Genomic DNA, 15331 nt, shown 5'->3' on the forward strand with positions numbered 1-15331 from the left:
TGGCTTTAAAGGTTAAAACTGACACTTGAATTGAGCCTGCAAACCAACTGGAATCCAACGCAGCTGACAGAAGATTGATTGTGTAGATAAACCAAAAGCAGTATCTTCTTGTAGTTTCCAAATTACGTTCTAAAGCAATCCCACATACAGAATTTTACAGCAATCTAGTCTGCATGTTACTAAAAAATGTGTGACAGTAGTCAGATCAGTTTTCTCCAGGAACAGCCACAGCTGGAGAACCAGCCAAGTTAAGAGACCGAGGATGCTTTTGTACCCAGCATAATCAATGGATAAGCAGGTTGATGCACCTTCTTCCAATTACAGATGGCATGTAAGATGCCCCCCCTTTTGGACTCTGCTGAGCTAACTATGCTGAGTCACACTATTGGAACTTCCAGATTGGATTGCAACATGCTTTATGTGGGGCTGTCTTTGAAAACATTTTGGAAGCTTTAGTTGGTGCAGAATGTGGAGTCTGGAGTCAGCCACCTGGAACATATAAAGCCAGTGCTACGTTACCTGCATTGGTTTCCTATCTGCTTCCAGGCTTAATTTCAAGTTCTGGTTATCACTATTTAAGCCCTTCACAGCCTGGGAACCTCTTAACCTGCATCTCCCAGTATACTTCTATGCGTCTGATGCTCAGACAACCCTCTCCTAGTGGTACCCTGACCTAGGATGGTCCATTTGACAGCAGCTAAGTCCCTGCCATTCTCTGTGGTAGATTCCTTCCTCTGGAATGGCCTACCAAAGTGGGTGCAGTGGGAATCTTAACTTGCTGCATTCAGTTCAAGCAGGCATTTGGTGGAGGGTAAACATTTTTGATCGTTTTAAACTATGTATGTATTAACCTTTAACTAGCTGGATGCTTGTAATTGTGTCCTTGCAGCTGTGCTATTTTGTTAGCCATGTTACGTTTGTGGAGATAAGGCACAGTATAAGTATTTTAAATAAAAATAAATAAATTAAATAAATAAACTAGTAAAAGGCATTCACAGTGCCATCCAAAGCAGAGTTAACTCCGCTAAATTTAGGAGGGTGTTTAGGACAGTGGTGAGCCCTTCGCCCAGAGTGGGAAGCTGTGGTACTGCAGTCAAAGCTCTGCTCACAACCTGAGTTTGATCCCGACAGAAATTGGGTTCAGGTAGCCGGCTCAAGGTTGACTCAGCCTTCCATCCTTCCGAGGTCAGTAAAATGACTGGGATAAAGTGTAAACAACTGGGGAAGACAATGGCAACCACCTCGTAAACATAGTCTGCCTAGTTGGGATGTGATGTCACTCCATGGGTTAGTAATGACCAGGTGCTTGCACAGGGGACTACCGTTACCTTTTTAGGACAGCACTGCTAGCCACTTTGTATTAGATGTTTCTCCAAAAGCAATGAAGACTTCAAAGTACCCCAAATTGTATGTCTGATCTCCCAGGGGAAGTACCACTCTGTCTAGAATGAGATGTACACTTAATCCTGGTTCAACTTTATTATTTCACAGCACCTGTTTCTTGTAGATTGCAATTCAGTTTGTTTTCCCTTCTCCAGTCCTTAACTGTCTCCAAGTACTGGTTCAGTACTCCACTGCCCCCCTGGACTTAGACAAAAGGAGAGATGTGTGTGTGTAAAATGCTGTCAAGTTGCAGCCAACTTATGGTGACCTCAGCAAGGGGCTTTCAAGGCAAGTGAGAACTAGAGGTGGTCTGCCATTGCCTTTCTGTGCACAGTCTTCCATGGTGTTCTCCCATTCAAGTATCGATCCTGCTTACCTTCTGAGATCTGATAAGATCAGGCTATACCATGGTACCTTGCCTCCGAAAGGATAGAGCTACGTATTATCAGTGTACTGATGACATTTCACTCTAAATCAAGTATTTCCCAGCTTGCAGATGTTAAATAGCATGGAGAACAAGGCAGAAACCTGTGGCATCACAGAAATCAGTGGCCAAGGGGCAGATACATCCCAGACCTTCTGTAATCTATACTGTAGAAGGGACGAAAGCCCCCCCCCATCAGTATATATTTTATGTGCAAAAAACAGTTAAACTTATTGAAACTAAATTAATGTAGTAAAACTGGTAACTTTCTAATTATATGAAGTAGTGACACTTCAGTGACAAAAAATAACAACAGAATAGTATGTTTTTCCACTCTGCTTTTTACATTATTTGCTGGTACAGTTTTGCAATCCCCAGGCAAGATGTTTGAAATGTAAAAGAAAATATTATAAACTAGCAAATTACAGGGCATGGCATTCAGTTTCCATATAGCCGTGGTCAGAAATAACAATATTGATGTAAACCAGATGAATTCTGATCTTGTTCAAATTTCAAAGACTTCTCTGAAACTCTATGTATGCTCTTATTGTTTGACAGCTGTTCAGAGACTATCTGCTGCACAGCTATCAAAAGGGCAGCCAAAATGGGATATAATGGAAAGAAACAAAATTATTGTGAGGATTCATGAGCACTCAAATGGTATGTGTGCCTATTGTTTCATTGTGGCAAAAAAGAATAGGAAGGAAATTTAATTAAGATTATTTCAGTCCAAGAATTGTGAAGGAAGAGAGTATTAAGCATACTGTAGAACATTCTTACATATCTGTGTGGGGAGACATAATCTTGAGTAGGCAAACATTATATCCATTTAACCCAGTAACTTATTTCTTTTGAGTTTCACAACACACTTGAGTTATCTTGGATACATAAGCTACATTTTGGCAGGCAGTTGGCCAGATAGAAACCATAAAAGTCTTAGCAGAAAAAAAACTAAGTCAACTAAAACCATGGAGAATACAGATAAACTATGATAAAATTGTTCCTCTTGCTCTCCAGTTTTTCCAACTAAATTTAATCACTATAAATGTGCTCAGATTTCAGAAGACATCTCTCTTACAGCCTGATACTAAGATGGACACTACTGCACATAGGGCCACACTGGTGCAGCGCTAACTGGAAGTATTCTAACAGTGCAAGCCTAAGCAGGTATACTCAGAAATAAAACCTATTCATGCAGACACTACAAAACTATAGATACCCACCAGTCATGGAGTCCAAACACACACACCCTGTGAAAAGTACCAGTCAGGAAAATCATAAGTGCAGGTCTATTATTATTTAACGGCTTCCTTCCCTCTCTTCTTCCCCACACAATGTCATTAGAGATTTATGAGCACACGCAGGTCTTCCTCATCCTGCTCCTTCATTACCCTGCATAGTATTTAGAAGATTGCATGGAGCTGTATGAAGCCCTGTCCTTGGGAGAGGGGTTCAAATGATGATTGACATCTCTTTAAAGCCATTTATGTTTGCACAATACACACCTGACATGTATAGAGATATGTAACACAGAAATAAATGTTTTGCAATGGACAAGTAAGCATAGAGACAAGAATGCACATCAGCTGCAAGGTAAATTAAGCCTACTCCAAGGCTGGAGCTCTGTGGATACCAGAAAGGCAATGGAAATGGAAGATGAAGGTATGAATCCCACTCTGGGGAGATATCATCTTCCCCTCTAGTGCATCAAGTTGATGTATCCCAGACAAAGTGGCACTTGCCATAGGAGTATTATCCTGCTAGAAAACAATTATTTGGAATGAAAATAGGCCGATGCAACACGAAAAGCTGGTCAAATTCTCAAGTAGTGAGACTTGATCCATGTCTGTTATTCCAGAAAGTGATTCCATTCCATTATCATGAACCCCACAGCAGCAGGAGAACAGAGCTTTCATACAGGAATCCCTGTAGTTTCCTAGAGATTCACCCTTTAACACACCACCATCCCTGGCTTCCACCCAAGATTCTTGTATGAGATCTAGGTACACTGGCCATATTACCTGGTACAGAAAAGGCACAGGTAGCTCATAGCTCAGTGTTCGCATACAGGACTTTTATAGCAAGAGGTTCCAGTTTTGGTTATTATTTGTTTTATAAATCTAATAAACACTTTTCATCTGATGAAGTAGCCCTCCCACAAATAAAGCTTATGCTAGAATAACAAAGCACCACAAGACTCCCAAGTTGTTTTAATAAAATGTATTAATACTACTACCCTTTAACAGTCTCAAGGTGACTGGGTAGCTGTTAAACATGGGCAGATTGGCCATTTAACCTATAGGGACATTTCCCAGTGGGCCACTGCCCTAGAGGACCACTGCTGGCCAGCTGTAAGCACAGCCAGCAACTCCACCAGCTCCTTGGCTCAGATCATTAGCAACAGTAATTAGTGTCAGCTCACCCGTTGTGTCCTGTACTGCTGTCAGTTTCAAAGAGGAAGCAATGGATGAGCTAATGCCCACTGCTGGAAGCGTGGGGCTGAGTGGCCCCAGCAACCTTGGTTTGTAGTGTCACAAGGGATGTTCAGTTTGGCTTATTCCCGGCCATTTTAACTTCCCAGCCTACTCCTGGCTAAGCAGTCAGGTAGGTGGCTTTATGGCTTCTCTTAGGAAGGTGGTAGGAAGTTACCTGAAGCAGTCTCCTCAGGTGCCATGGGAGATCAGAGAGTGGACTCAGGGAATTCTACCATATGGCAGATCTTCAGCCAGCCACAAATTTCCCATCACAATTTCCCTCCTTTCCCATGTGTTAACTGTTATGTATGTATATAGTTAGGCGATATGCAGGGGAACTTAGGAGCTTGAGTCCTGTACAAAGGATCCTAAGTCCTGTATGCGCCATTGGCCCTAAGCCGGCACGCGCCATTGGTGACCTGGGATTGTTTCCCCCCCTATCACAGATCGGAAGGAAGTGGCCGCAGGCGGCCAGGGAGCATATAAGCAGGGCTGTTTGCACTGCGTTCTTCAGTTCTGTTCCTGTTCACAATAAATGCAGTTGCTGTTTGAACTCCGTCTCCGACCTCGTGTGTCTTCCCCATGCTGACTTAACATTAACCTTGCACACTCTCTGCTCCTTCAGTACAGTAACAGCTATAGCCTTTTTCCGCATGAACGATGTACTTTTCCAGCCGTCAAAATATATGTTTTATTTTTTTCATTTCCACACATTTTTTTTCCTGTTTGCTATTGGAAACGTTTTCCCACCATTTTTCTTCTGTTACTTTCTCAAGCACTTTTACCACAATGTTTTTTCCCCTCCGTTTCTGAGCCAGCTTCCCTTGCGCATGCAAACTTCTCGAAACAATCTTAATTTCTCCACCCCACCAAACACGCTTCCCTTGTTCATGTCTACTGTTTTGCTTGTCTCCCATCCCATCCCTTCCCCTCCCTCCACCCATTCCCTTCCTAATTAAAAAAATATTAAGACGAGATTAGCAATAGAACGCTGGGTCGAATGGATGCATGAACGCTAAGATAGCCCTCTTTGCAACCCTCAGCCCCCAAGCCAGCCTCCATCCTTTTTCATTTATTTGCTTGCTCTAAGAAGGATCTTGGAAATCGCAAAGGGCCAGTTTCAAAAGTGCGTGAGTCTCCCTGGCCTTTTGGAATGCAGGATTCTCGGCTAGCAATGCAATAAGCAAATGGGATGAAGTGTGTGATAGTTCAATAGTTCTTGAGTGCAAAGCAAAGGCTGGACGCACTGAGCCTCTAGTTGTTTTTCGGGGGGCATGTAGATATTGCCTAATGCACTTTGGTGTGGGGCATCCATTTTGAGTATAAACTATTTCAAATACAGAATGGCAGATGAGACACAAGCACACAAGATAAGCCACCTTCCCAGAACATTCCCAGAATCTCCTTTTGGGCATCTAGGGGCCAACTGCAGCGTGTTACAATGCGCGTGAATTATTGGAACGTGTTTTTGTGGCCAGCAACTTCGAACCCAGGGCCGCTTAATGGTTGTGTGCATCAGCACTAGAGCGTATGAGTAAAACCAATAAAAATTAGGAGAAAGTGGGGGGAACATCCAGTGCAATCATCCACGACGTCACGAATGACATGACACCCCCACTGGAAAACATAGCTTTTTGGGGAAAGTGCAGACAGGATAAAACTGATTTAGGGAAACAGAAAACAACGTTGCAAAAGGAGGGGCGCGGACAAAAATCGTGGAATGTGATTCCAAGCCTCACAGATTGACCACATGGAAAATCATTGTCAGTGGCAAGATTTGTTTCAGTCCTTATATCCCTCCAACACTAGATATATGCTGATCAAGATCAATTGATCAAGGAGCTTCTAGAGATGAAAGGAAAATCTGGGATAAACGATGCATGCGGAAAAGGCCCATAGTCATGCATGCTAAAATAAAAGCACTTTTCCATTCTCCATTGCTACGTGTTTGCCTGCGTGACTATTGATAGAAAGTGGAGGAGAGGCATTTAAACTTGGGTATGCATTCTAGGTAATCTGGGTTTTACATTCAGGTCCCAATCAAACCCCTTTTAAGTTTTGCTACTCTTCTAGAACTTACATTGGGCGAAAACGTATGGGAGGATTTTGCCTTGGATTTAGTGCTCTCCAGGTGCACATTCCCCCCCCCCCATCTGACTTCTCCAAACTCTGCATGGGGGCTTATCGTTGAGTCTTGAGAATATGGATGAGGGGGGGGGGGGAACGTGCATTTAGAGAGCAGCAAAGCCAAGGCAAAGTCCTCCCACGCGTTCTCGCCCTTCGATCCCCCAAACCCCCAGGTGCCAGGTCCTGAAAGCCACGTCTTCTCTAACCAGGAAGCGCCTCCCCCCTTCTCAGCCGTAGGTACGGGTGCGGCCGCGGGGAAGCCTCGTCCTCGGCCCAGGCTCAGAACCACTCTTCCACCTCTGTAGCTCAATATTGTTTTTTTATTATTATTATTATTACTTATTTACCCACTCGATTTCTTCCCCCTGGCGAAATCCTGCCAGGAAAGGCCGGAGCCCCGGGGGGGGGGAGAATAAGCGGCCCCCGCCCCGCCTTCTTTCCCGAGCTTCGTCAGGGCGGACCTTGTTGACTCGGGCGAGGAGTTGTGGGTGGAAGCGAGAGGTGGGTGGGGGGTTTCCTCTTTCCGTTTCTCCCCCCCCTACCGACCCCCCCCCCTCGGACAGAGCCGGTTTCTTTCGCCCGCTCCCAGTCGGAGAGGGAGCTCTGAGGCGGCTTCGGGGGGGGGGTCTCCTTGGCCCAGCGAGGGGAGGGGGAAGGGCCCGGCGCGGCCGCTCCTCAGGCTCCTCCCCCTGGGTGGCGGTTGGTGGCGGTTGAGGGCGGCGGTTGAGGGCGACCCGGCCTCCCGCCGCGCCCCTGGCTGGGCTGCCTGACTGGATCCCGGCGGCGACGCTGAGCGGCCGCGGGGGCGATGTGAGGCTGCCCAGCGGGGCTGGCGGCCGGAGCCGGCGGCTCGGCGGGGAAGATGTGGCTGAAGCCCGAGGAGGTGTTGCTGAAAAACGCCCTCAAGCTGTGGGTGACCCAGAAGAGCAGCGGCTACTTCGTGCTGCAGCGCCGGCGGGGGCACGGCGACGGCGGCGGCCGCTGCTTCACGGGTACGCGGTTTGCGTGTGTGTGTGTGTGTGTGTGTGGAAAGGCCTCGAGGGTGTGTGTGTGTGTGGTTGTAGTCGGGGGAGCAAGGTGTGGGTCCCGGTGTGGCCGAGGGAGTCCAGCCTCGCGTGGGAATCGAGGCAGCCCCTTTGCCCCCCCCCCACTCCACCTCACCCGCGGCCTGTTATGGTCCCCGCGGAGACCCTCGCCCTGTCTAGCGTCCTCAAGGACGCCCAGAGCCGGTGCTACCATTTTTTAAAATAATAATTTTTTATTTTCTTAATTTGACAGGTTAACATATAAAACAATATCCAATATTAATAATACTAAAAAAGGAACACACTTAAAGTTTCTGAATTAACAATAAATTGACTTCCCCCTCTCCCTCTTCCGTCTAAAAATGAATTGTATAAACTTTTGCTAACGGAACTAATCCCTTTACTATTTTAATTAACATACTCTTCTCCTGTCTAACACCATTCAATCAATGCTTAATATAAAGTTAATAAAAGGTGTAAATAAGGGATTAGATCAGAAATTATTCTTAAAATGGCCCTATTGATAATAGTTAAGGTACTCAATAAAAGATAAAAACAAATAGGAACCATTAAAAAGTATTTATATATAGTCAAAAAAATTAAAGAAAGAGCCGGTGCTACCATTAAGGCGAACCTTATGTTGGAATGATTATTTATACGAATATATACAATCAGATATTGTTGCACAATTGGCTAAAGATTCACCGTGGGATGGTAAAATAAGGGAAATAAAGGACAAGTGGTCTCTGTACTTGAATTGGATAAAATGCGAGGAAGTCAACCCTAATGTAACTAAGAAGTTTAGAAACTTGTGATCCTGGTTAAAGATTTTGGTGTGAAAATGTTGGGTGGGGAAAAAATGTATAACATAGTATGGATTTGAATATAATGTATAACTCAAAAACATTAATTAAAAAAAAGGCGAACCAGGCGGTCGCCTAGGGCGCAGACCTCCGAGGGGTACAGTTTTAAACAGATTAGTTTCTTGAGAAAAAAATTGCAACTGGCAATTTATATATATATATTTATTTTAAGATAAGGACCACAACGGTGCTATGGAATATAATTAATTATACCGTCTTTATATAAAAAGTTTTCTGCTTTTATTTTCCTGCAAGACATCTGTTTTTGAAAATTGGTTAGCAATTGGGGATGGGAGGGCACAAGTAGTTAGCCTTGCCCAGGGAGCAAAAAATGACTGGCACCGGCCCTGACTGCGCCCCCTCACCCCCTCGTGTAGATGGCTTTTGGGGGGGGGGGGCTGAGAAAGAAGCAACTTCCTTCAGATGAGAGGGGAAATTCTTTCTTGTCTTGGTTGTGGGGCAGGGGGAGGCAGCTGTGCCCTAGAGGGGAGAAGGGGAAAGAGGGAGAAACGAGGCTCTTTGTCCAGACTCATGATAGGGAGGCCCTTGCTTGAAGTGTAGGGAACCTGAATACCTCTCCCCCTTCCCCCTGGTTTAGTTGAGAACTGCAAATAGAAACTGTGCATATTGTGCTTTCCCTCTGGCTGAAAAAGTGGAATGAGGAGGGGGTGGGGAGACAGTTGATATCTATGCACCATGTTACAAGCTCACTCACACCACTGTTTTCCCCCTTCCAAATCCTTTTTTGGCATCCGGTAAAAGGTTTATATTCTGCGGAAACTCCATCATTTCAAGGCAAATCAGATTTAAAATGTCTAGGACTTCTTGTTCTGGTGACTGGGACAGCTGATAAAAAAACACTTTTTTTTGAAGGAGAGAGAAAGTAAATGGACAAAAAGATAAGAGCATGGTTCAAAAAGTGCTGAAACTTAACAACTTAGTGTATTATAAGAAGGCAGTGAGAGGCTATGTTTAAGCCAGGCTATGATGGAAAAACAAAAAGGTTACATTTGTAAATAGTATTGCTTTGGGGAAATTCCACATGGGGCAACATGGGAAGAGCTGTGGACAGAGAAAAACATTCTCTTTTAGTGGCTGTAGACTTAGAGGAAGGCAGTGATTGTGGTTTATGACTACTGACAGGTATTAGGAAATTGTCAAGGTATGGTTAATACACTGTTCTCATTTTTCTTGTGTAATGGTTTCCAAATGCAAAAGGTGAGTTGTTAAAAATCACTTCTAAGAAGTTTGGGGAGATGTCCCATGTTTGAGAGAGAAGTGAATGTAAAACCAATTATCACGATCAGTATTCAGGATTAACACTAAGGGTGTTACTGTTTGATTTGTAATGAATCTGGGAGAGCTTTTATGGTGTAACTATCCAGATTAGTAATAGAAATAAAGCTGTGCTTCAACCTTTTTGATGATGTTGACTTTCCCATTAACTCAAGGGTATTTTGAAAAAATAATAGTTTAAATGGCTGCCCACACTGTTGAGACCTGCTGTTGCTTTTTAAGATTCCCTTATATTTCAGCTATTGAGCAACTAAAGGTGCTCTGGTATAGCATGTAAGTTGACTCTGTGTGTGTTAAGGAAGCTGAAAAAATATTTACATTCTTGATGTGCCGGGTTATTATACTACTGGGTTTCCCCCAACTCTGTGTAATAATTAATAACCATATACATCCAGCCCTATCTTGTGACTGAGGTCCATTGCACCTATAGTAAGCATGAGCAGTAGTAAGCATGGGCAGCCTCCAGAAATGAAGGTGAGACATATCCCATCCAAACTATCTTTTGATTTGCCCCAGATTTGCCCCGGAAGGTCCTTCTCTCAGCCATGATAGCTTAATAGAGTCTTCATGTTCTAGATGCTGGCAACAGAGGAAGGTTGTTGGTATTATGCACTTTATAGTATTAAGCTTTCCAGATTCAGTTGGCTGGCTATTTTAGTGTTGGGTTTTATGGATATGTTACTTGCCAAGGATCACAAATTGAAGACAAGGCAGAAGCGGAGACTAACATCCAGTTTGAAACTCTAGCACCCACAGTAATTTTCCCTTCCAAAAATTACCCTTCTGACCCAAGATTTGCTGCAATGTTGCAGTTTTGATTTTAATGTCTCCTTTCTCCAACCTGCTTCAATTTCTGCAAACATGGGAGGTCAAAAGGAGAAAAAAACATTCAGGCAGCTTCACTAAGCAGTAATGTACAATTACTTCTTCAGATGATTTTGCTCAATTTACTTGAGGAATTAAGTCCTGTAAAGTATAATGGTACTAGCTCACATACTCTTAAAAGACAATTAGACAAATTAATGGAGCATAGATACATCAGCAGCTATTATTCGTAAATAAATGGAACCTCCATGTTCGGAGGAATTGTACTTCTGAATACCAGATGCTACAGACAAACAGGGGAAAGTACGGGCAACGTGAATATTTTGCCTCTTATGACCTACTGGCAGTTTCTCCATTATTGATTCTTCTTCCTCCCAAAAGAAACAAATCTTCATTTCTCTTGAGCAGTTTAGAATAATCTACTGGGGGAGCGTTCTCCTTCCTTGTTCTCTCCTGCAGACAACCCAATCCCAAATGCCTTCCTTCTCCCAGATCTTGTGGTGGATGGGAGGGTAAAGGCATAGAATTGCAGCCATTCACCAGTGCTTTCTAGTTTGCCTGCCTCAACCACTGTGTGATGGTTTAGGCTCCCATGCAGTGCTCAAGGTTCCTCTATACAGACAGAGAGGGAACAAACCCTATGAACTCTTCCCTCCCACACACACACACTCTTCTGTGCCTGTGTTCCAGTCAAGAAATGTTTTTTACCCTTGTCCAAAATGGTGGATGTTGGCATGCTGATTGACCCAAATAAAGAGGCCACCTCTAAGCAGTTTCTTGATAAAACGTGCCTTCTACAATTTACATTAGGATGTTTCGGGGGGGGGGGATAGCTACTGTCTTCACATTTCACAGTGAAAGGAATTTAAAGCCCGGTTGTATTAGCTGCTCTGTAAGCAAGTACACACTCACCATAAGATGACTCTCCCAGTGTGATATCATGGTTGATAATGTTATTCTAACTTTATGAGCCGACATATGTTGTGTCTCGTGTGGATCAAAGATCACTCCAGCAACAGTTAATGTTGTCTGATGCTGGATCATCATATAAAACTTATGTAACATGAAGCTTGACCTACAAGCTATGGGTAGGACTTAGCAATTCTGTGTTGCTATGCTGAAGGTGTTATTGTCCACAGTAGGTGCAGCACGCTATCTGGAGACATCCCATTTAAGGAGAATGCAGCATGGACTGGACTGGTCTATTACTCTGACATAGTTATGTGTATCTTCATAACTTTTGTGACAAGTCTTCAAAGTTTTTCCCTTGGAGTGAAAGTGAAAAAGCTATACAAAAATTTTATTGTTAGTCCCTCAGATGATTGTGAAAAAACGTAGAGGAGTTTAGAAAGTTAAACCACATGAAGCTGCCTTATACTGAAGCAGACATTTGGTCTAAAAAGGTCAGTATTGTCTGTTCAAACTAGCCGTGGGTGTCCAGGATGTCAGGTCAAGGTCTTTCATATCACTTTCATATCACAAGGTCTTTCATATCACTTACTACCTGATCCTTTCAGATGGAGATGCTGTGGATTAAACCAGAGACCTGCATGCCAAGCAGATGCTCTAGTGCTGAACTATAGCCCTTCCCCAAACCAGATACTTTATGGCTTAGTTTGAATACATTATTTGGTTCTTGAGAATTAAAATCTAAATGAAGCCAAAGTATGGGGACGAAGTTTGACAAATTACAGTGGAGAAACCTGGTAGAATGCACAAGCAGATTCTGGTCTTAAAGCTTCCTGACTTTTGGGAATATTATAGAGCAGATTGTGTCAAGTCTTGTGAAGTCTTTATGAGAGTTTATTTTTTTCACAATAACTACCTTTAACATACAAGCCATTTTGAATTCATTTACTGAAATTATTAGATTTCTGGCTAGAAAGCTGATTCTTAGGGATCTACATGTTGATTTTATGGCTCTCCAGCATATCCTGCTTTACTAGTATACCATGATTATGGTAAAGTAATGTATTGCCAGTTAAAAGATTTGTGCTGGATTTGTACTTTATCATGCCAAAGTATCAAGGTTGTGCACTTAGGCACTGTGTTTTATTTCAATGGAGAAATAAAGCATGAACTTAATCCCTGCCACTTTATAAATGTTCATAATTTTGGTTGGATCAGGCCTTGATTTTTATTTTTGGAACTTTAGTTTGACTTCTAGAGATCAGGCACCGAAACATTCAAGAGGAATTCGTTTCAGTTAAAAAGGTGTTGTCTTCATACTTTAGGTCTTCGGTGCATGTTGTGGTTTTGATACCATGTCACTGGGTTTGCTATTGAACCAATGAGGCTGAAGAAATGTATGAACTAGATTCTGTTCACGTCACTATTCACATGCGCTGAAGCAGATAAAGATAAAAGACTGCACAATCAGAAACTTGTTGGATTAATTTTCAGACCTAAAAATAGCTTGTTCAGCTTCTAGAGTTAGGTCTTGACCAATGGCATCTTATAGATGACATTCAAAATTAAGATTGTAAGGTTGAGCCCTTGGATGCGTACTTTCAATAGTGTGTACTTGGAAAAATGTTTTCTGTAGTAGCTAACAACAAAGTGTTCTTTAATACAGAAACTAAATAAAGACTTAGGACAGTACTCATAGGCTTTAGATTTCTCTCTTCAAACTGCCTTATAGTCATCAAAAATCTGATTTCAAGAGATGGTCATGGCGTGGGGAAACGAAGCCACTACTTGGGGTGACCTTCAGTTTAAGAGCAGGTTTTCATGGGGGTGGGGGTAATATCAGAGCCTTATGTGTGTTAACCAGTGAATGTGATAGAGAAGTTAATCTGAAGTGAAAAAAGTATATGAGGAGCTGGCTGATAATATCAGTCTTTTAGGAGAAGAGGGAGGAATTAAACATAAGAAACAAGAAGTATACTTCCGTGACATGGTGTAGGGGATTAACTTTTGATTTTTGTAAAGCTACAAGGTGCACAAACCATAAGGTCATATAGGACAAGTTATTGATATTGCTTATACCTACGCTGCATGTTGATTGGCAGTGGCTACCTAGTACTTGATTTCCAACAATGTATAATTATATAATATGTTGAGAGGAGTAAAGAATACTAGTTTTGATTAGTGCTTTTACAAAATTAATACCTGTCTTAACAGGCAATGGTTGGTTTATTATATTATTTTAAATATGTTCTGTTTTTTGAAGCACAGCATTCATACTTCTGGCAGAGTGGATTTTACTTTTCCCTCCCTAGGCTATTACTAGGTATTTCATATTCATTTACCTTCTATCTTTATCTTTGGCTGGAGTCTTCCAGGCTCTTGCTTGGAAATAATTCTAATTGAGACTAAAGGCTTCTCTGGTGCTGTTGTTTGAACAGTATCACTAAAGCAGAAGCAGCAGAAGGTGACACTGAAAGAGATGTCGTGATTCATGGAGTTCTATGAAACATTTCTCTCCCCCCCCCCCATGCTGGCATTGATAAATCCTTTCCGATATGAACTAATGGGTATCATCGCAATTGCCATATGGCTTGTGGGGGAACAGTGTGCTATAGCTGAATCCCAGCAGAACTGTTGGTGTTGACATGCTACAATACTACTTATTCTTGAACACGTAAACAGAAAATTGCACCTTTGTCCTTTGATGATAATTTAATGAATCTGCAATATTGTATTGAGACCATTCCTTCTTAAGAACCAATCGCTATGAGACCAGAACAAAAATAGAAAACTGAGGTCTAAGGGTTCTGACTTCAGCACAACATGAATTTCAAACCTTTATCAAACATTGACTCAGATGTAGTTCTGCAAACTGTCTAAAATGATGACCACTTAACCCATCTCTTGTCTTACTGTTCACTTCATTTTCTAACAGTCCACTCCTAAGGAGAGTTACTCCAGTCTAAGGCCAACCAATAACTCTCCTTAGGAATGCACTGTAAGTATCCATATTTCTCTTGTGCGAGTCACTTTTGGGGGACACTTGGGTTACCAGCTAAACAAAAAATTGATATATGAGAATTCATAGCTCTGTGTTAAAACATTTTTTCTTTATATTTGTTCAGGTCGTTTGGTAGGTGCTTTGGATACTGTGCTCGATTCTAATGCCCGTGTTACTCCATTTCGAATTTTGCTTCAAGTGCCAGGATCACCCATTTATTCTGCCATAGCATGTGGTGAGTTATTGAATGGATCCGAAGTTTACTGGGCCATAGCCATTGGTGAGTTGCATATCAGACAAGAATAATGTCTGAGCATGCTATGGTCTGCATGTCAAAGAAGCTGAAGGTAACACAAATTAATAACATTGTTGTGTGCTTAAGAGCTGATTTAACAACCAAAATGTAATTTGTAACATTTCCAGATATAGGAAATTAGTTACATGACATTAAAAGTGCTTGAGAGTGCAGTCCTATGCCCACTTGCTTGGAAGTTAGAACAATTGAACTTAATCAGTTGGCTTTTTGAGTAGGAGGGACTTTTGTGGCACCCACTTTTGGGAAAGTATACTATAGTTTTTCAGGCCACATACTTCTTCTCTACTCTGACTTCTTAAAAAAACAAGGTAGCGCCCATATCCCTGAGTTTTGTATGTGTAGGGAAGTAATTAATGGGGGGGTGAAACACATAATTATTTTCCTACATATATAAAGCTAGTATGTCAGGGAGATTTTATAGGGAAAGCATTCACTTTCCTCCATAGTCTGAAAAGGTACGTCATAACAGCATGCACATCATGTGAGACTTCTATTAGTCTGTTTTAGATACTTAGATGCTTAGCTTAGATACTTTAATTACCACACTTTGTATATTACTGAATAGAAGTTACAGTTGTAAAGGAGGTTATTGCTCTCTGAAAGTACTGAGCAATCACTTTTTGTACATTTTGAAGACATCCGAGTGAAGTAAAAAGATTTGCCAATTGGACATCTGCTTTTTAAAAAA

The 15331-nt window shown here is 42.3% G+C and overlaps 1 protein-coding gene across 1 annotated transcript in view; it reads left to right on the top strand.

Moving 5' to 3' along the window:
• The first annotated feature begins 7270 nt into the window (after positions 1-7270).
• Positions 7271-15331, top strand: part of TBC1D8 (TBC1 domain family member 8) — a 55034-nt gene continuing 46973 nt past the window's right edge. The window contains exons 1-2 of the mRNA XM_056862157.1: positions 7271-7400; positions 14452-14607. Of these exons, the coding sequence (XP_056718135.1) occupies positions 7271-7400; positions 14452-14607 (286 nt within the window). The remainder of the gene's footprint in view (positions 7401-14451; positions 14608-15331) is intronic.

This window comes from Euleptes europaea, chromosome 16 (assembly GCF_029931775.1).
Source record: "Euleptes europaea isolate rEulEur1 chromosome 16, rEulEur1.hap1, whole genome shotgun sequence".
Taxonomy (NCBI): Eukaryota; Metazoa; Chordata; class Lepidosauria; order Squamata; family Sphaerodactylidae; genus Euleptes; species Euleptes europaea.